This window comes from Oncorhynchus masou, chromosome 14 (assembly GCF_036934945.1).
Source record: "Oncorhynchus masou masou isolate Uvic2021 chromosome 14, UVic_Omas_1.1, whole genome shotgun sequence".
Classification (NCBI taxonomy): domain Eukaryota; kingdom Metazoa; phylum Chordata; class Actinopteri; order Salmoniformes; family Salmonidae; genus Oncorhynchus; species Oncorhynchus masou.
This window is the reverse complement of record NC_088225.1, coordinates 11,644,257-11,664,210: the sequence shown is the minus strand read 5'-3', so window position 1 is coordinate 11,664,210 and position 19,954 is coordinate 11,644,257. Positions and strand designations below refer to the sequence as shown.

Sequence of the window (19,954 nt, the reverse complement as noted above, 5' to 3'; positions counted from 1 at the left end):
GCCTATGTTGTAATTGGAATATACTGTATATCTATAACAAAGGGCATACAGTCCAGAAAATCTGTTTTATAAATTAAAATGACCAAAGTTTTGAAACCAAAACTTTAAAGAAAGAGAAAAATATTATTTAAGTTGTTTCTCTCTGTATGACACTGTATTACAGTACTACATTGATGTTGAATTAAGTACAACATGTTTTTTTCTGACCTGATTACAGCTCTTTGGTGACATACCCTCAACACTATATTGATTTATCAACCTCAATATTTTTTTTCCATGGCACTGACTATTATGTTGATTCAGCATTGTCTCTTTAACACAGAACATTTCAAAACGGTATAGCGAATAAGAAGACAATACTACATAATTACTTTATATAATCATCTTTTATGAACCAAAATTGAGGTAATTAAGTATGTATCTTCAGTAGACCTAATACATTATTTTCATTGTTTGAATCTTTACTATTAATGTCATTATATTGCCAATGTTTTACTACACTGAAAAGTCTGCACCACTTCCCTCACATTTTTCTTAATCGTTTGACATTAAAAATGTGTCTATACACTGAGTGTACAAAACATTAGGAACACCTGCTCGTTCCATGACATAGCCTGACCAGGTGAATCCAGGTGAAAGCTACGATCCCTTATTGATGTCACCTGTTAAATCCACTTCAATCAGTGTAGATGAAGGTAAGGAGACAGGTTTAAGAAGGATTTTTAAGCCTTGAGACAATTGAGACATGGATTGTGTATGTGTACCATTCAGAGAGGGTGAATGGGCAAGACAAAATATTTAAGTGCCTTTGAATGGGGTATGGTAGTAGGTGCCAGGCGCCCTGGTTTGAATGTGTCAAGAACTGCAACGTTGCTGGGTTTTTCATGCTCAACAGTTTCAGTTTCCCGTGTGTATCATGAATGGTCCACCATCCAAAGGACATTCAGCCAACTTGACACAACTGTGGGAAGCATTGGAGTCAACATTGGACAGCATCCATGTAGAAAGCTTTCAACACCTTATAGTCCATGCCCCGAAGAATTGAGGCTGTTCTGAGAGAAAAAGGGTCTGCAACTTAATATTAGGAAGGTGTTCCTATTGTTTTGTGCACTCAGTGTACAGTATTCAGTGTAAAATGTTAGATTTGTAGATAGTTGTTGTAACATTTTTGCTACCTGTTTATGGCTTTTCTGAAATGCCATCATAGAAACACAGTTGCCTGAGATTGAGTGATTAACAGCATGCATGAATGAGTTCTCGAGTCTACAGAGGGTAAGATCGCAAACTGGCCTTTATGTCATGAAATACCAACCCCTTGTTTGCAACAGAGTAGCAACAATCCAAGGGGTTATTTTCTAAAGAGAGGTACCAAGAGACAACTCCAAAATAACAGTACCTGTAGTTAACGTTGGATGCCCCTTCATCTTGTAATGTGAAATAATACCTTGTATGTTTACTTTATTCTAATATATGTGATTTCAATATTATTATTTCAAATAATGGTAGTGCTTCCTTTTGGCCCAGAACTACTTTTGGGCCATTTTTGTACATTATGCCTTGAGCGAAAGAAGCACATGACATTTCATTTTAGATCCTATGTCTTGCTTTAGGAATTGCTTGTTCTTATGAATTATTACAATTATTATTTATATTTGCTGGTATTATGTTTTTATGAGCTGTTAACAGGTTCTCTTCACCGTGTTGAACAATCTGTTATTGTTGTTTTGGTGTTTTCTCAGTAAGTGTTTCTCAGTAAGTGTTGCCAGCAGAACAAAACAACCTGTAAATACTAGCGGAAACAAGACCTTAGCGACGTGATGACTAATGAATTTCTCTCACACTAAATAAAACTGTATTCTTTCTGCTTTTGTAAAAGTCTGTCTCCACTAATGTTTTTATACCGGCTACCCTGAGAAAGGTAAGATGACATTGGACAACAAACATTGAATTCCAATATACCATAAATGCTACTTGCCAATGTGAATTATATTCTTATTTTCCTGACATTACATAATTAGGCTAGGGTTAGGGCTTGAGCTAGGCGATGCAACAACAGCAGTAATCACAGCTTGCAGTGACTCATTCATTGTGTCGTAGACTTAACAAAAGTAATTTCAGGGAAAGGATCATGGCTAATTCAGTTAGGCTGAGTATGATTACAGAATATTGAAAACTATGGCAGCCCTCATCCATGAGCTCCAGGCACAGAACACTTTTGCTGGATATTGCTGTTCTTTTCACAGGCTACACAGCACCATACAGACAACACTGAACCCCACTATGGTCCACTGCTCTGACTGGTCCCACTACATGCACCTCAGCAGTTTAAATCATGTATGTATATGCCTATGTCCGTGATTGTGTGTTGCGGGTTAAGCCTGACTCTAATTCCCTCTATTTAATCGGCTGTGTGATACTTTGGTAAGACAAAGAGAGCCATTGAGAGGGAGCAGGGGGTGGAGGGAAACGGGGCAATGAGGGAGCCATACCCATAACTGCCTGGCCTGTAGCTTTGCTGGGATACAAAGGGACTCTCATACTGGCTGCACAGTCTCTGCACCCCCACCCATCCCCAAACTCCCCTCCCTGCTCAGGTTGGGACTGTAATGGGATTAAAACATTCCAAAACTGGAGCGAGAGAGATAGAGATGTGGACAAAATGCTTGTATGATGGAGGTAAAGAGGGATGCTGCAGGAGATTCAAATGGTGTCATTGCATGCAATGGGTATAAAAATGGGCAGAAGTTTCCAAGCAGAGGTGAATGGGGGGACAAGAGAACACAGAAGGAGGGTGTTAGGTAAGTGTAGGCCCAGGGCAGAGGACAGACATTATGCACGTACGCCATCAGAGTGGATCTACCCTAGCGATGCCCCCTTTTCTGTGGTTGAGGAAATGGTCATGTGAAGATCTTGGGTTCCATATGAAAGGAATGTCATGCCATCCTCAGGCAGGGAGTCTTCCAAATTCGTTGCGATCCAAAAAACAAGCATAGAGTTATCGCAAATGCCATTCCCCATCGTGGACCTGTTAAATCACACAAAATATAGCTAAGAAATAAATGTGGATGATTTCCTATAAAAAGCGTGACAGGCCAGAAACTGCACAGCACTGGTTGACTAAGGCAGAGAAGATCTATTTTCTTCCTGCTTGACCTGGGCATATCCCTCATTCTCTTTCCAACAGCTTTCTTTCTTTCTACTCCTTCAGCCTGTAGGAGAATGTCAGCCCACTAAGGACTAGAGTAAAACTAGACTGGGGTGTAATGGCCCCTTACACCAAATCTGCTAATTGGGCAAGGGTCCCTCTTCTGCACCCTCTCCCAACCTTGGCTAGTGCTCGTTGCCTCAGTAACAACCCAGTTCCACTAAAACAATGAACTGACTGTGCTTGTCTGTTTGAGTGTATGTAGATAGCTCTCACCCTCTCACTTGTTCTGTCAGTTTCAGGATTTGTCCATCATTGGGAGGTATGGGTACAACTTTCACAATAATATAAAAAAAAGAGCTGTTTAACTGTGGAACTCAAACTGGAGAAAACAAAACACAGACTCTGTTGTGAAAACATATCCATGTGATTTGGATAGGTGTTTTATCTGTACTAAGTGTACAATTCAGAGGAACTAGGTGCACAAGCTTTGTACGGTAGAGTAAAGGACACACAACTGATACAGTAAAATCCAGCACAACACAGTCTATAATTATGCTTGGGTCATGTCAGTGTGACTCAGTACTTCAGCCAGCCTCCAAGAAAAACAAATGTTGAAATCTAAGAAATATGACACAGAGCTCTTAGAAATCTTAGTTCTTGGGAGGATTATTTAAAGACGTTTTGCTCAGAGCATAGGTGAAACTGTTTCAGCAAGTTATTCACTCAAATTCATTTGTGAGTTGTACCATTTGTAACAGATATTTAATTACAGATGTTTTGCAATTAACTCTGCATGAAAAAAAAGCTAATATTTTTTGGCTCTAAACCTTATAAAAAAGTCACATGCATGCAAAAAGCCAATTGTGTTGGTAAGAAATTATACAAAAGTACTTTCTTACAAAACAATTTAATCACAACAATAAAACAAAGAGCTCTTCCACAGCAACTGCTCTTCCCCGTCATAAAACTATTCATAAACACAATTAAACTTTTACCTAACACAATGTAAATGTAGACATGAGTTACAGTTCTCCCTTGTGAATGACAGCTGTAATAAAAGTACATAGCTCTTAGAAGCCCTACTTTCACTTCATATATTGTATATGCTTCAATGCTTTCAAAATAAATGGCGATACAGTGGGAGAGGTCACAGGCCTAAAATGTAAAAAGTCTTATTAATTGAGGACTTCTCTGCAGGTTGCCCGTAGAGCTGGTTGGCCCAGTGCAGGGGTAGGTGATTTTATAGCAAAGGACCAGTATGTATGCAGGCTTTAGTTCCAGCCACGCAGTACCACACAATATTTGTCTTAAATAGACCCTGACTAGTTGAATAAGGTGTGTTAATGCTTTGCTGGAACAAAAGCTTGCACTCACACCAGCCTAGTGGGTTGCGAGGCGGTCTGGCCCTGCCAGTCCGGTTTGGTCTGGCTCAGTCTGTGATGATGAGCTCGTCACAGCCCCAATCCTCATAACTGCCATCAGGAAGGTACCGCCGGATGATGATGGGGATCTTCCTGCACCTGTAGCGGTCACACACTCAATCATATACTGAAGAGTAACATGCACTCTCCAAGTATCACACTTCCACCATAAACTAGAAAAAAACTGAGATTAAGCATAGCTTACTTTAGCTCTTTCATGGCAATTTGCAGAGGGTCTGTTTCTCCCTCCAGCTCCACCATGACTGGGGCACACATGCTATATCACAGAGAAAGTTATGAATAGTGACAGAGACAACATGACAGAGATATCAGACTATACATTCCTCCACATACTCAGCAGATTACCTGTCACCAACTAAACTAACAGTTGACACCTGAGGTAGAGAATTTGGCAAGAGCACAAGGTGAGTGGTACCTGTAGTAGTGGCAAAAATAAACATCTGTTGTAATATGCTGGGAACGCGGCATTCCCCCGGGAGGAAATTTATGTTCCGTGTCCACTGCTGTCATTTCTTCCCTTTGTTGTACATCTTGTCAGACATACTGTAGGCACCAAGCTCCTTCAAACATTACGGTGTAATGTGATTCACGTTGGCTTTGGAATGTTTTGTTATTATTCTTTACCAAAACAGCTAGCTTTATCTTCATATTTGATCGTTTAGAACGCAGTCAGTCGTCATGTGTATTATGGTTGTCTTTTTAGCTAGTTGAGTCCTAGTTTCTCTTTTTCTATGTTGATAGACACCTTTAGACAAATTATTGTCTTGAGTAAAGGCAAGACATGGGTGGACTCATACATATGCATTACAGCCATGTAGGCGATAAAGCGCATCTCTTTATCGTATTATAATTAACTTCCGAAAAGCTCATTTGAGAAACCCATAGATGGTTACTAGCTCTCAGCTAAGAGGCTTGACATGGGCTCTTTTTAATAGACCATATTCACAGGGACTCAAGGGCAGAAAGACATTTCTGAAAAGATGCAGGAGTATCACTTCCCTAGCGTATTGCAACACTGCTGAGGTGTACTCACGCTATCTGGAGGGCGCGTGTCCCCAGTACCCTGGCCCTTTCATATTTGGTCATGTATTGGGTTGTGATCCTCTTCTGGTTGGCCTGTGACCCCTCCCCTGCAGGCAGGATCTTCACATTCTCTTGGTCCTCCTAGTAACAGGTCAGGACAACAATAAACAGACAGAGAGAGCAAAGAGGAAGCAGGTGGGAGAATTTCTATAAATGGAGTTTGAATTGGTGATGAAATTGTTGAACATTGATTAGGTGATAGACAGTAATGGATTGATTGTCGTGAAATAAAAAGTATCAGACAAATATGACAGATCACAAGAGATTACTAAAACACTATAAATCTGTCCAGATACAATGAGGCTTACTACAGATAACGTTAAGAGTTAATACCTTGCTAACAAGTAAGAACAAATAGGTGGAAAACTCACATCTTCAACGTTTTCCAGGTCATCCAATCCCTCATCCTCTTCAGCGTCATCAAAGTCTCCATCATCAAAACTGCAGAGGTAACAAGAGGAGTAAAGTGTAAAGAATAATACACTAAAAGGTGAACAGTGGAGTGTGGAGGCAACGTGAGCTAACTTAAGACAGTTTTGTTGTTCTTAACCAATCTGTGTGTCGTATGTCTTTATAGTCTCAAGTGGGAACCTTTCATGTTCTCCCAGTGATTTCATGTTCACACAGGAATTTCATTTTCTCGCAGTGAGAACATGAAAGGTCACAACGTTGAGCTAAAAATCACTGGGGGAACATGGAAGGTCCCCACCTCGAGACTAAAAAGACATGCGACACACATTGTTGTACTTCATTTTTTTTTTAGGTAACAATATCTTATATACTTACTCTCCTTCGTTGTCGGACATGTTCCCTTACTTTAGTTTGGTAAAAAAACAAGTGTTTTCAAAAACAAAGATAGCGAACTTCAAAACGCTGTTGTTAACAGCTAGATATAATCCGTTTAACCGACTTCCGGTTGCGTGGTGCGTCAATTTGATTGATAGACTAACAACTGCACCATAATATATGGTTCCGCAAAGCGACTCAACACATGAACGAGATATTTAAAAAATATATATATATAGATTAAAAAATATATTTAGGTTTATTTTTCCAAATGTATTATACTAACTAAACATGTATTTTTAGATCGTATAATGTAGTTTTGAGCATGATAAAATACCTATCATCAAGAAGTGGTTAATTCCCACATTGGTGAGACATAAATAACAAAAATCTGAATACAGTGTGAATCTCAATCTCACAAAGAACTTGACCAATCAATCAGAATGTACAGGCAATGGAAAGCATCACCACAATCTGGAGTAGTAAATACCCTGATTAGCCTGTACAATTAAAAAATATATATACATTAGGCATGTGTATGAGGTACATAAAAAAAAGACATTTAAAATCGAAACATTATCAAATGATTATGATCATACAAATGCATTCTGTTCATACAAAGTACAATGTTTTATTAAATATAATTTAACAAAGTTGAACTGCAAAAATAAATGTTTAAAGGAGGTATTTTTCATCCCATTAATTAGTGAATGATTATTTTCAGCAATTCATTTTAGGCTGAAGAAGTCTTTACGGAATACAGGAGCATTCACATCTTGTACAAAAAGTGCAGTGTAATGGGGAGGTGTAATGGGGATAGTTTTTTTCACTTGGGAAGAAAATTCATGTACTCTGCATCAGAGGCTTCTCTTAATTCTTATCCACTCTCATCCACAGTCCAAGAGTCTCCATCTCTTACCCGTTATCTTCATTAATTTCTTTGTACAATTATGAGACATTCCATTGTGGCTCAATGTGTATTTGTTAACAAATATAGACCTATTTGTTCCTTCCTTACAGGGTGAGCCCGAGTCCAACTTAGTTCTTCTTCAGAGAGCCTTTGCTCTTAGAATCTTTATGACTCAGCATCTTCAGCATCTTCATGGGCTTGAACTTTGCTCTTAACGTTTTCAGGTCTTTCCCAGACTCTTTTCTTAAATCTGAGGAGGGAGAAATAGTGATACCATGATCAAATTCTGAGAAATGAAGGAGTCTGAGGTGTAGTATTGAGGGAATAGGAATGAAAGAGAGTGTGAACAGACACGAGAAAACAGGAAAAACAACAAAATAAACACTCTAGGAAAATACTTTCCCCTCACCTTTCTTCTTGATCATGGAAAACAGAGCATCTTCTTCTTCTTCCCTGAAAAAGACAAACCATTGGTAGGTATGAGCAAGAGCATCATATCTGCTTTATGAAATTTGTCTGAATCAATGGCCCTTGGTATTCATCTATGAGTTTGTCATGCACCTTTGCCTGTCCTGATCCAAGCTGTTGATGATATGGTTCCTCTGTTCAATGATGGTGACAAGCTCCTCCATCAACTGCTGGTCCCTATAACGGTCATCCTTACTCCACTTACACTCTGGGTGGATGATGATTGAGGAGGAGATGAGAGACAAACAATTAGATTAGTCAAATAACAACACGTAATAGCAGACTGATAATTGCTGAGGAGTAGTAGATACTGGAGGGAGGGTCGTGTGAAGACTGGCCACTCACCTGGTTTGTTGAGAAGACATCTCAGTTCATATTCCACGTCTGCCTGTCTCTCCTCTAAATTCTGTTGCTTGGCCCTTGGAGTGCACATACAAATACATCAGGTCCATATGTTGGGAATAATAAAATAAGCAGAGATAATAAAGGTGTTATGGAGGCGCTGTCTTGCTTTGATATCATTTCAGGTCAGTGCACTTACATGTATACCAGCTCTGCGTCTCTGCGCACAAGCATGTGTTTCTCATGTATTAGAGTGAACCAGTCCACCAACATGTCCTCCTCTTCCTGGTCTGAAACAAACAGGTGGATGACACTAGTCTGATCAATAACAATTCATCTCTCACAACAACAATTTATATGATAACCGGAAGAATTATTTGGATGTTAATAATAAGCACACCACAGACACGTACAACTACAGACACTCACCATTCTGGCAGTCTCTCAAGCTTCTCTCCATCTCCACCCCTCTCAGCTCCAGCCTGTCCATTCGTTTCTCCAGCTCCCCCAGCTCCCCCTGCAGCTCCTCCACTGGGGCATAGTTGTCTGTCTGCACCTGAGGAGACATGCATGTGTACTAGGGGACTGTTCTGATTTGGAGAAAACACTGGATAATGGGTTAATTCCATTACACTGAGATATCCTCTCACCTTCCTCTTGATGAGGGGGAAGCCATGTCCAGGGGCAGGCTTGGATTTGGGGAACTCAGAGGGGGAGACTTTACGATTGAAAGGGTTCTCCTTGCACACCTGCTAAATTGGAGATTGAAGACATTTCTGTGAAATCCATAATTGTAATATTCAAGCACACACAGTCCAAGCAGCTATCTCGAGTAGGCTATAACCTACAGTATAGGGACGATGTTGTTATGCAGGAATCTTAGAAAAACATGTTGTCTTTTATGTTAAACATATTGGAAAATAGTTTCAGTCTGAAACTCACTTAACCTGATATCTTTGCATAATACTTATGTGTTGTGTAATACAAGCCCATATGTTCTGTATTTTGGGCAGGTTGAGCTGTGACATAGATATGAGTGGAGACTAAAGAGCAGCATTATACCGTACCTTACTGTGAGAGGGGGTGGGCACCTGGCTAGAGTCCCTCACTTCAGACACACTAGGGAGCGATGGGGGTCTGAGCAGGGAGGGACTGGCTGCTGCTCCATTGGTTGACAAGGTTGGTGGGGTGTGACTTTGAGTACAGGTTAAACTAGTGAAGATTGCGGGCACAGACACACTTTTGGGCAAAGAGAGGCTCTGGGCTATATCTGATTTGCCAAGAGCCTTTGGTGCTCCAGTTACACTGCATATGCTATCAGCTCCAGCTAAATTAGACACACTAAGTGAACCGGCAGAAGCTTCAGAAACACCATATGAACTAGCTTCTTCAGTTAAATTAGATATGTTAGGTGCACTAACTGCTCCAACTAAACCTCCGAACCCACTAGCTCCAGCTAGACCAGATACACTGTGTGATCTGGCTACTTCAGCTAGATTAGATTCATCAAGGGAACTAGCAGCCTCAGCCAAGTAAGATGAACTTGTGGTTTTAGCTTCAGTCAAATTAGACAAACCAAGTGAACTAGCTGCTTTGGACAAGTTGGTTGATTCTCCAACATCTGCTAAATTACATACATCAAGTGCGCCAGCTGTTTCAGCCATGTTAGCTATCCCACCAACATCAGCTGACTCAGATATACCAATTGAACAAGGTTCTTCAGCTAAATTAGATACAGGAAGTGAGCATCCTGCTTCAGCTAAACTTTCTTTCTCTGGTGCATTAGCAATTTCATGTAAATTTACTGCGTCATCCGCTCCAGCAATACTAGACTTGTCAACTTCTCTGGATGTGTCCTCTAAATCAGCTTGGCAATATGAGCTGGCTGCTTCAGCTAACTGACTGGTACCACACCATGTCTGGCTGGTTACCATTGAGGGCTGTGCTTGGCCTTCAGCACCACTCATTGTGTTCTCTTCCCCGGTGTAATCATCATCAGCCTCCTCATCCTCAAACTCCCCAAAGGGGTTGGGAGGGGGTTCTCTCGCTCTGTACCAACTGCCTCTGAGGGAGGGTATAGAGCCTGAGCGTGGGGGCTTGGGCATACTAGGGGGCGGGGCAGGGGGAAGCTTTGGCCAGGGCCCTGGCTGGACAAGCTCCAGCCACGGTGGGTCTTTGGGTTTACGGGGCCCACTGGGTTGGCCAAACCTGATGTCAAAAGTGAAAGAAATAAATAGGCATTAATTGGACAATTCTACTCAAAGTTACATCATGTGTTATGTCTGATGAACAAACTTACCTGCGAGAAGGATTGGGTAAGGTTTTATTATCAACTGGGTAACCTGCAGAGAGAGGGAGATGGGTAGTGAAACATTTAGTGGATATGTTTGAAATGAGGAGAAGATGGGATGTCTACACAGAATTGAGTGTACTGAAATATTCTGATAACAAGGACATACTCTTCATACAGTCGTAAAGTGAGGTCAGAATTGAGAAGCTGGAGTCGGTAGTTAGTCTTACTCACTAGAAACAAGGGGGCTGTCCATGGTTTTAGGTGGACGGGTTCTAGGTGCAGGACGAGGAGGGGTGGAGTCTAACACCCGCCTGGGTGCAGGAACTGGCCGTCCAGGGCTTGCAGAAGCCGAATCGCTGTCTGGTGTTACAATGAGTGTTTTGGTTGTTTGAATGGGCCGTGTCCCTGCTTCTTCAAGCTTTCCCTCTTCTACAGTAGGCTTTGGAGGACGGGGTGGCATTGGCTTCTTGAGTGTGTCGTGCCTTGTCTTTCTCTCACCTCCCTCCGTCTCTGTCCCTCCTCTTCCAAAAAGAACTGTCTCATCTGAGTCTGTTTTTCCAATTAAATGAGAGAGATCGGGGTGGTCTGTTAATCCACCCTGAGATAGTGTCACCTCCTGCTCATTAAATTTGGGCAGATTCTCTAGATTCTCTATTGATCCAGTTTGTTTACTGTCGTCGGGGTGGGCATTTTGACTGGCTGTCAAGTGGTGGGTGCAGACCAAGGAGCCAACTGCACTCCCCTCTTTGTAAGACCCTGGTAAGAGAGTGCTGCTGCACACACTGCATCTGAAAGAGAAACACAGGATGACATGAGAGGGACACAAATCACAGATTATATTTCACTGTCTGCAGATAAGGATAGCATTGCCTTCTGAGCAGTAGTGTTACCTGAAGCAGCTGCGGTGGTAGAGTTTCCCCTCAGTGAGATGTCTCTGCACCAGGTGGACGTGCTTCATGCAGGAGGCACAAACGCTGCATAGCCTGCCACTGTTGGATCGCTCCTCTGTCCTTGACTGTTGAGCAGGGGAGGTCAGCCAATGGCAACAGTAAAGAAGAAGAAATGTGAGAATTTGGGAAGAAAGAGGAGATTGAGATAAATAACTTTGTGGACAGAGTTGAGATTAGGTAATAAAAATTTCAAATAAAAATGGCTTCATAACAACTTTATTACATTACCTTGGCAGGCTGCAAACCTCCAAGAGAGTCAGGTTGTGTCTGGGAGTGACTGGAGCACTCTGCGACATATGGCGTCTTCAAACTGGCTGGACCGGCTGCTTAGTAAAAATGAACACTTTGAATACACACACATTTGACAAACACAGGTGGAAGCAACCATGTGCTGTTTTCCCAATTTGACTATGACACAATTTAGCCACACACCATGAGACTTCTTGTTGAAGCAGTGGTGGTAATGGGAGAGGTAAGTGATGACACTTAGCCGGTCTGGCACCTCTGTGGACACCATGTCCTTAGCATCCAGCAATGCAGGGATTCCCAGCTTTGACTGTGCAACCTCAAATGCCTGGTAGGAGAGGGGATCAATAATGAAATGCCAGACAGATAGGCCAATATAAACAGATGTAGTGCAATGTATGAACATAAACATGCATTGAGACAGTTAGGCATGCTTGCAGGTAAAACATAATTATGTAAAACTCACCAGATGGTTGTTTTCATAAACGTTATCTTTGGAGAGGGAGTTGAAGTCTCTGGAGCAAAAGCAGAATAGTACTATGTGATACAAATGATGGGAATCAATATGTTTTGACCATGACCGTTTACAATCCAAGGTAACACCAAGTAATTGAGTCCCCTCAACTTGCTCAACAACCACATTATTCATTATCAGATTCAGGTGAGGTCTAGAATTTATGGAGTGATTGGTACCAGATACAATGCTCTTAGTTTTAGAGATGTTCAGGACTAGTTTATTACTGGTCAACCATTCTAAAACTGACTGCAAATCTCTGTTCAGCGTTCCAGCGATTTCACTATCTGCGGTTGCTGACGCATGAAGGGTTCAATCATCCCCATACATAGACACACAGACTTTGTTTAATGCCAGTGACAGGTCATTAGTAAAAATAGAAAAAAGTAGAGGGCCAAGAGAGCTGCCCTGTGGCACACCACACTTTACATGTTTAACATTATAGACGTTTCCATTAAAGAATGGAGGGGGGAGAGGAAAGGATAGAGGAAGATTAAGGAGAGTTAACTTGGAGCTTAGGCCATGCTGTGGTTCCGTGTATCAGGGCAGACAAATCCACTGTGACAGGATTCAGGTCCCTGCTACAGCCACAGATTAGTTTGCCAGCCGCTCTGGATCAGCCTAAGGACAGGCAGGAACTGAGTCCTATAGGCCTACTGTCAACAATGTACTCGCATACAACACACTGACTGGGGCTGTGGGAGACTGGGTGCCAGTGTTGGCCCACAGTAGTAAAGAGGATGGGGACGCTCACAGGGGAGTTCACATTCTTATTCTAATTTATTTTATATACTTACATCAAATCAGGTCGGTGTTTGTGGATAATGGCACAAAACGCCAATCCATCTCTGAATGAAGAAGACATGTTCCTTATCTCCACATTGGGGTAATTTTCGCATTTTATGCGACACCATTCTTGTAAAGCTTTCAATGACCCCATGATAGAATTTCATTCTCCCATGTTAAATTGAGAAAGTCAACAACCACTTCAACCTCAACCTGTCAGATCCTGGATATTCAACCCTGTTTAGCACACTCACTAGCTACGTTAGCTTGTTGGCTATATTTTGTCGACCAAGTCCAACATTGTTTTTACTGAGAAACCCTATGAGACTTCACTGTAACTTGCTTCCAATGTGTTGTTCCCCAAAAGTCTCTAATCTCAGCGAAGTAGATCCATGAAGTAGAAAATAGCGAGCAACGTCCACTTTCGCGGGTTGATTTTCTGTAAAATGTTGACACAACAATAAATCTCTTCACTCAGGTATTTTTTTCGTTCGAATCACTTTTGGGTTACATTTTCATAAATGCGTTACGTTGTTTAGCGATCTTGGCTTTCCGAGATAATGTACTACCCCGAAGAGTTGATCACACAGAATAAACACCAAAACAAACCCGTTACTGTACCACACGGTAACTGCACTGACTACACACATGTACAGCAGTACACCTTTGTGCCGCTAGATGGTAGAGAAAACCGGTAGAAATCTGAAACTGCTTGCACTGTCTGCACAGGTTTGCAATAAACAACTATAGTATGATCGAGAAGGTTCATTAGAAAGTATGATAACTTTTTTTCTGTGTTTTATATTCTATGCGCCAGTGCCAGCTGCCATCGTGTCCATCATCCACCCATCACTGTTGGGGAGGAGAGAAGGGGAGCTCTCAAAGTTGTCCCTCGCGAGACACGTTCATGGTAAAGAGAATTCCGGTAGTGATGGCGGCGTCGCCTGACACGGACAGTTTGGAGGCACGTATCAGTAAGTCTTTTAAAAAGTTATTTAGGTTGTATAGAGAGCTATTGGAGCATGCATCCTTGGAAAAATGACCGTGTTGCAATTGACCGAGATGACAGTTTAAGCAAAATCAAGGTGCAAACTGAGAGGGACTGTGACGTTAGACCTCTCATAAACAGCAAGCTAGCCAGCTGTAAAGCTAACTAGCTAGCCAGATAGATTCCCAGAACCATCTAGACTAGAGATAATGCATCTAATTCTTGCTAGATACGGGAACCAGCAAGCCAACTATCGTGAATTCATATCCTGCCAGTGACTATACGCTTAGCTATGTGACAGTCTGCTGTCAAATGCAGGAAGCCTAGCTCACTCGGTCAGTGGGAGAACTGGAGTTGGAGTCTTTTGCAAAATCGTGTCCAAAGTACTGCTGGAAAGCAAAAGTACTTGCTATTATCTGTTTTTAAAACAGTTCTGCAACAGTTGATTGATGTTCATCGCCATGTTTGACAGTTCCCTGAAATAAACATGGATATGTGTCACTATCGAAAAATATTCAGATTAACCTTAATTTCCCTTTCCCCCAATTTCCTTAATTCTCCCATTAGACAAGGCCACAAACCCACTGAACAGAGACACAGATTGGGACAGCATCCAGGCCTTCTGTGACCAGCTCAACAATGATTTGGAGGGGTATGTCAGTGTCTCATAACATGTACATGTCTTAGCACTATGTTTTCACCTCTCGGGAGTAGCTGTACTGAGTACATGTTTGTTACTTAAAGCTGCAATATGGAACTTTTTGGGATATCTCCAAATGCACATAGGAATGCGAGTTATAGATCTGTCATTCTCATGGAAAGCAAGTCTAAGAAGTGGTAGATTTGTTCTGTGTGTGCTATTTACATGCGTCCCATTCCTACATTTCGTACTTTTGGTTTTGTACACCAGCTTCATATAATATACAATATTTGTAGTTCTTGGAAATATATTTCTTAGATGGTATAATGATTCTCTATACTATACATTGATTGTTTTGCCACTTAAACTGAAGTTAGGTAAACTTTGAATTTTTGCAACCAGGAAATGGCAGAGCGATTTCATCATATTCCACATTTAAGATTTCTGACACTGACCCTGTGCTGACATTTGTGTCAATCCCCCAAAAATGATGTGTTGTCTAGAGTAGAGGGAGAGGTAAAATTGCATGTCATACAATAGTCAATGGTAGATAGATCTGCTGCCAACTTCAGCCACATCAAACTCTTTATTTTCCATTTCAGACCCCAGCTGGCCACTAGGCTACTGGCTCACAAGATCCAATCACCTCAGGAGTGGGAGGCCATGCAGACACTCATGGTGAGTTGAGTGATGGCAGTGTGTTGTAACAGGAATCCGAGCCAATCCAATTGACAGCCTTCTGTGTAGTGTGTGTGTGTGTGTGTGTGTGTGTGTGTGTCTACATTCATATTGAAGAAACTAATTGTGTGACTCACTTGTGATGTGTGTACAACCAGGTGCTGGAGACTTGCATGAAGAGCTGTGGGGAAAGGTTCCACAGTGAGGTGGGCAAGTTTCGCTTCCTCAATGAGCTCATCAAAGTGGTCTCTCCAAAGGTAATGATTGTCTCTCTGTGCCTTTCACTGAGCAAGTATGTTAAAATTGGATAAGCTCTCACTCAGCATGCTCCTGCTCTCTCCCTCAGTACCTCGGCACCCGGGCTCCAGAGCCAGTGAAGAAGAAGGTGTTGGAGCTCATCTATAGTTGGACACTTGGGCTGCCTGACGAGGCAAAGATCGCTGATGCCTACCAGATGCTTAAAAAACAGGGTGAGCTGCTCTATATTTAGTGACTGCAGTGTAGCTATGATGGTGATGGACGAACAGCTGTTGTTATTGTTATGTTTACCTTGGTTTGTGTTTTTTTAACCAGGCATTGTCAAACAGGACCCAGTTCTTCCAGCTGACAAACTCCTCCTGCTTCCACCTCCCAGACCAAAAAATGCCATATTTGAGGATGAGGAGAAGTCAAAGGTAAGGTATTGTTAAACAAAAGACATATATAACTTGTTTGTTTCTCCAAATTTTGCATTACAAATGTGATTCACCATGCATTCTCCACTCCATTTACTACCCCTCCCCCTAACTTTAAAGTCTTCCTCCTCCCTGGTGTCTTGGTAGACACTGACTCGCCTGTTGAACAGCACTCACCCTGAGGACCTGAAAGCAGCCAACAAACTGATCCAGGAAATGGTGCAGGAGGTACAGTCTCTTTTCTCAAGCTCACCTAAATGTATGAATAAAGTAGATATATAGGCTGTTTCATTACAGTAATACGGAGATGTACATCATATCGCACAGTGTGAACTGTATTATCTGGTGTGTGTGTGTGTGTGTGTGTGTGTGTTAGTATGGGAGAGAAAGTGAATGCTCAAGTGCTTTAGTACTTTTCTAGTCATGTAAGGGGACTGAGTGAGAAAGTGTGCGCTCTGCCCTGAGGGGTGGTCTCCTTGTCAGAATCATTCAGTGCTTTCGCGACTCCTTTAATTTAGGGACAAAGGATACTTTTCTTCCCCCTCCTCCCTCCCTGGTTTCATCTTCCTGACCTGTGTGTGTGTCTCAGGACCAGAAGCGGGCGGAGAAGTTGTCCAAGCGTGTGAACGCCATCCAGGATGTGAATGAGAGTGTCAGCCTACTGACTCAGCTGCTGGAGGACTATGACCGGACCACCAACCCACAGAGCAATGCAGAGCTCATCCAGGTCTGTGGCACCTTTACACAAGCCAGAGACCCCTCCCACAGTGCCATAACAGCATCACCTATATATGATGTATACAAAGCACTACATGCAGATACAGACATTTGATAGTGTGTATTTGTGTGTTTAGGACTTGTACCAGCGCTGTGAGAAGATGAGACCCACATTGTTCAGACTGGCCAGTGATACAGAGGACAATGATGAGGCTCTGGGTGAGGTTTCAGACTCTCCTCAATGTGTTTAAGTGTATGGTGCACAGAGAGAGAAGAATATGTGGGTGACGATATACAGTATATTACAAGTGTGTGTGTGTGTTTGGCAGCGGAGATCCTCCAGGCCAACGACAGCCTGACTCAGGTCATCAACCTGTACAGGCAGCAGGTGAAGGGAGAGGTGGTGAACGGGAACAACTCAGCTAATACGCGAAGGCTCACAGGTGAGCAACAATGGGTCAATGACACATGCATCCATAGGGACGATCGCGTCACTTGACACAACCTTGGTAGGATGGGACTAGAGTATATGATTACATGCATGGGTTAAAGATTTCCTCTGTACACTTATCTCTTCCAGGAAGTAGTGTGGCGCTACTTGATCTATCGGGATTGGACACGTCACCTCCTTCCTACCCAGAATTCCCCACTCCAACAGACAGCCTAAATGCTCCCTCTCAGGAGATGGGCATCAGTCTTCTTGACGATGAGCTAATGTCACTGGGTAAGGGCAGACAGCATATTACATCAAGTCTTCCAGGACCTCTGCTACTTCCATGTTGTGTGTGTTAATTGTGGTTGACTGCCTAATTTTCCCAGGTTTGAGTGAGGGGACCCACACCTCCAACCTGGCCTCCCAGCCTGAGGACTCTACCGCCTGGGACTCTTTCCAGGTGAGAACTGAGGACTTCAAACAGTGAGACATAATGCATAATATTCCGTTAACACCAAATTCATTGAGTCCCTTTTAGCTTGATAGATCACCATTACTTAGGCAGGTTCATGATTATACCTCAACAAGTGTACTGTCTGTGTCTTACACGTGGTGTCGCTTTCTTTGCAACAGTCTTCCGACAGTGTGGATATTACTGATATCCCAGCAGCGCCTAGTGTACTACTGAGTCCAGATCGGTTCCCCTTCACCCAGCCTCTTTCTACTGGAGCCACGTCTGGAAGCTCAGCCTTAGATGAGTTGGATCTGCTGGGGAAGAAGCTGCTACAGCAGTCCCTACCTCCAGAGGGCCTGCAGGTCAAATGGTAACTAACCCTTCACTATGGGATGGTGTTACACCGCAGGAGATGTTTGTGTCAAGTATCCGTGTTAGTTAGTCTGCCAGTTATGTTGCTTAGTACAGTATTGATGGACCACTGTATTCATTACGATTTGAAGTCACTTCAAGTGCTGTAGAAGCAAAACAATATATGAAGAAGCGAAACCATATATGAAGGATCATGAGGTGCTGACCATGCCAACTTGTTAAAACAACATGACAGACACTCAGCAACCGTGTTCAACCTTTTATGTAGTACCTTTATCTATTTTCAGGGACAAGCCTCCGTTCAAACCTACTCTACGAGATCTCCAAAACAAATCTGGAACTAATCCAAGTCCTATCCCGGCCTTCTCCCCTGAGCACCTGGTGGCTCTCCAAGGTGATAGGTTGTTGGACACCTCTCCGGTTCACACAGTCATTCCCCCTATAGAAATGACACTGACAGATGTTTTTGTGCCACTTGAGTCCATTAAGACCAGTAAGTATCTATAATATTTTTAGTATCTACTTGCTATGCTAATAGTGCATCACATTTGAACAGTGTTTTAAACTCTTTGTTGTAACCAGGCAGCCTGTTGCCTGTGACAGTGTTTGATAGCCACAGTTTGCGGGTGCTCTTCCACTTTGCACGTAACACTCCGCCCTCTCTTACTGATGTGCTGGTGGTGATCATCTCCATGCTCTCCTCCGCCCCGGTTCCAGTCAGCAACATCCTCTTTCAGCCCTCTGTCCCTGACGTAAGACCTCGTCTCTTAATCTGCCTTTTTCACCTTCAGTTCCATTGTCAGTATAGGGTTGACATCATGACCTCTGTTGTAGACAATGAGAGTGAAGCTACAGCCCCCATCAGGAACAGAGCTTCCAGCCTTCAACCCAATCCTCCCACCTGCTGCCATCACACAGGTCCTGCTGCTGGCCAACCCTCACAAGGTACTAGACTGTGTAGGCACTCATTGAAGGCCTGTTATATACCTCTGTGGCATCCCCTACATGAACATTTTCTTGTAATTATAAACTATGAAGCCAAATAGATTTCTGCAACCCTCAATTCTCTTCTTTTCCAGGAGAAGGTGCGGTTGCAATACAAGCTAACCTTCATGCTAGGAGAGGAAGACCATGATGAAAGAGGAGTTGTAGCCCAGTTTCCACCTTCAGACACATGGGGCAATCTGTAACATTCAACAGATTGACAAGATGTGGCATCTCACTCAGACACTGCAGAAACCTTGCTTTTTAAAAATGCTTCTATTGATTGGCTAAGCAAGGTAATCTCAACTGGGTGTTCGCTTTATGATTTAGAGTATTGTCCTCTGTGCAGCTTTACAGAACTTTATTTGTCTGCTTTCAAACGTACCTCGAACTATTGCACAGCAGACCGTGTGTCACAGCCATGTCTTGTTTTTAACAAATAGTATAAATTCTATGAATGAAGGACAACCTATTTGTTTACTTTCATGCTCCGGGAGACATGCAATGGACCCTTTGGGGAAGGCTCATTTTTTAAATCCTTGTCTCATTCTTTTTATACAGCTGTAGACTATCCTGCTGGATTACTGTTGAGTTTGTGTTTACCCCACCATGCTCCCAGGGTTTCTTACTGTGATAATGATAATGCATGGAGAATGGTTTGCCTGATATCATTGTCATGTAGAATTAGACATTCTAAATCCTATTTAATCTGCCATTTGTGCCTATTTAAGGTTTGTTTTCACTATCATGTCCATTTGGATAGTTTGTCGGTTTTACCTGTTACTCATTTGATCCATTGCATATGTCTACTCCTTGCTGCTTCATAGATGACCTATTCCGGGAAGAAATCTGTTTTAAAGAAAGATGAATGTCTGTCAAGTTGTCTTGCTGAATCACTCTTTCCTCAAAGGCTTGAGTCTCCCAAGCACGTTCCACCAGGCATCTCCAATACAACTCTGGAAATATTGGAACGTCTTATGTACATTTGCAAAGAGAACATTATTGAAAATGTAGTAAGTTATTTTTCTTGGTTTAAACTGTTGTCA

General features: G+C 42.4%; 3 protein-coding genes across 5 annotated transcripts; 1 reads left to right on the top strand and 2 right to left on the bottom strand.

Moving 5' to 3' along the window:
* Positions 1-3,553: 3,553 nt before the first annotated feature.
* On the bottom strand, positions 3,554-6,617 carry LOC135554228 (DNA-directed RNA polymerases I, II, and III subunit RPABC2). Its single transcript, XM_064986390.1, has 5 exons — positions 6,460-6,617; positions 6,045-6,114; positions 5,624-5,754; positions 4,775-4,846; positions 3,554-4,668 (listed from the first exon to the last, which is right to left on the bottom strand). Exons 1-5 carry the CDS (start codon positions 6,477-6,479, stop codon positions 4,578-4,580), a joined length of 384 nt encoding a protein of 127 aa, XP_064842462.1. The 5' UTR covers positions 6,480-6,617; the 3' UTR covers positions 3,554-4,577.
* A 448-nt stretch (positions 6,618-7,065) lies between these two features.
* Positions 7,066-13,647, bottom strand: LOC135554216 (MICAL-like protein 1). Of its 2 annotated transcripts, none has more exons than XM_064986368.1 (15): positions 12,980-13,647; positions 12,135-12,183; positions 11,855-11,996; positions 11,651-11,745; positions 11,363-11,487; positions 10,704-11,260; positions 10,479-10,521; positions 9,247-10,387; positions 8,830-8,931; positions 8,609-8,735; positions 8,379-8,469; positions 8,183-8,256; positions 7,931-8,045; positions 7,779-7,822; positions 7,066-7,619 (listed from the first exon to the last, which is right to left on the bottom strand). In XM_064986368.1, the coding sequence occupies exons 1-15, from the start codon at positions 13,120-13,122 to the stop codon at positions 7,498-7,500; spliced, it is 2,970 nt and encodes a 989-aa protein (XP_064842440.1). In that variant the 5' UTR covers positions 13,123-13,647; the 3' UTR covers positions 7,066-7,497. The 2 variants fall into 2 exon arrangements, with proteins under 2 accessions (XP_064842440.1, XP_064842441.1); XM_064986369.1 differs by having other exon boundaries at positions 8,830-8,928.
* Positions 13,648-13,654: 7 nt separating this feature from the next.
* On the top strand, positions 13,655-19,781 carry LOC135554218 (ADP-ribosylation factor-binding protein GGA1-like). Of its 2 annotated transcripts, none has more exons than XM_064986371.1 (17): positions 13,655-13,942; positions 14,524-14,608; positions 15,199-15,274; positions 15,433-15,531; positions 15,621-15,744; positions 15,848-15,948; positions 16,096-16,176; positions 16,538-16,675; positions 16,803-16,884; positions 16,995-17,108; positions 17,246-17,389; positions 17,485-17,558; positions 17,732-17,922; positions 18,212-18,417; positions 18,642-18,676; positions 18,759-18,869; positions 19,004-19,781. In XM_064986371.1, the coding sequence occupies exons 1-17, from the start codon at positions 13,777-13,779 to the stop codon at positions 19,112-19,114; spliced, it is 1,938 nt and encodes a 645-aa protein (XP_064842443.1). In that variant the 5' UTR covers positions 13,655-13,776; the 3' UTR covers positions 19,115-19,781. The 2 variants fall into 2 exon arrangements, with proteins under 2 accessions (XP_064842443.1, XP_064842442.1); XM_064986370.1 differs by having other exon boundaries at positions 18,507-18,676.
* Positions 19,782-19,954: the final 173 nt, after the last annotated feature.

Coding starts and splice junctions, on each gene's coding strand:
- LOC135554218 (XM_064986370.1), top strand. CDS start 13,777: ATGCGCCAGTGCCAGCTGCCATCGTGTCCATCATCCACCCATCACTGT. Junction 17,109..17,245: donor TAATACGCGAAGGCTCACAG/GTGAGCAACAAT, acceptor TATCTCTTCCAG/GAAGTAGTGTGGCGCTACTT. Junction 18,870..19,003: donor TGCTGGCCAACCCTCACAAG/GTACTAGACTGT, acceptor CTTCTTTTCCAG/GAGAAGGTGCGGTTGCAATA.
- LOC135554216 (XM_064986368.1), bottom strand. CDS start 13,122: ATGGGGTCATTGAAAGCTTTACAAGAATGGTGTCGCATAAAATGCGAA. Junction 11,746..11,854: donor CTTCAACAAGAAGTCTCATG/GTGTGTGGCTAA, acceptor TTTACTAAGCAG/CCGGTCCAGCCAGTTTGAAG. Junction 10,522..10,703: donor GGACAGCCCCCTTGTTTCTA/GTGAGTAAGACT, acceptor CTCTCTCTGCAG/GTTACCCAGTTGATAATAAA.
- LOC135554228 (XM_064986390.1), bottom strand. CDS start 6,479: ATGTCCGACAACGAAGGAGA. Junction 4,847..5,623: donor ACACGCGCCCTCCAGATAGC/GTGAGTACACCT, acceptor TCTGTGATATAG/CATGTGTGCCCCAGTCATGG. Junction 4,669..4,774: donor ATTGCCATGAAAGAGCTAAA/GTAAGCTATGCT, acceptor TGACCGCTACAG/GTGCAGGAAGATCCCCATCA.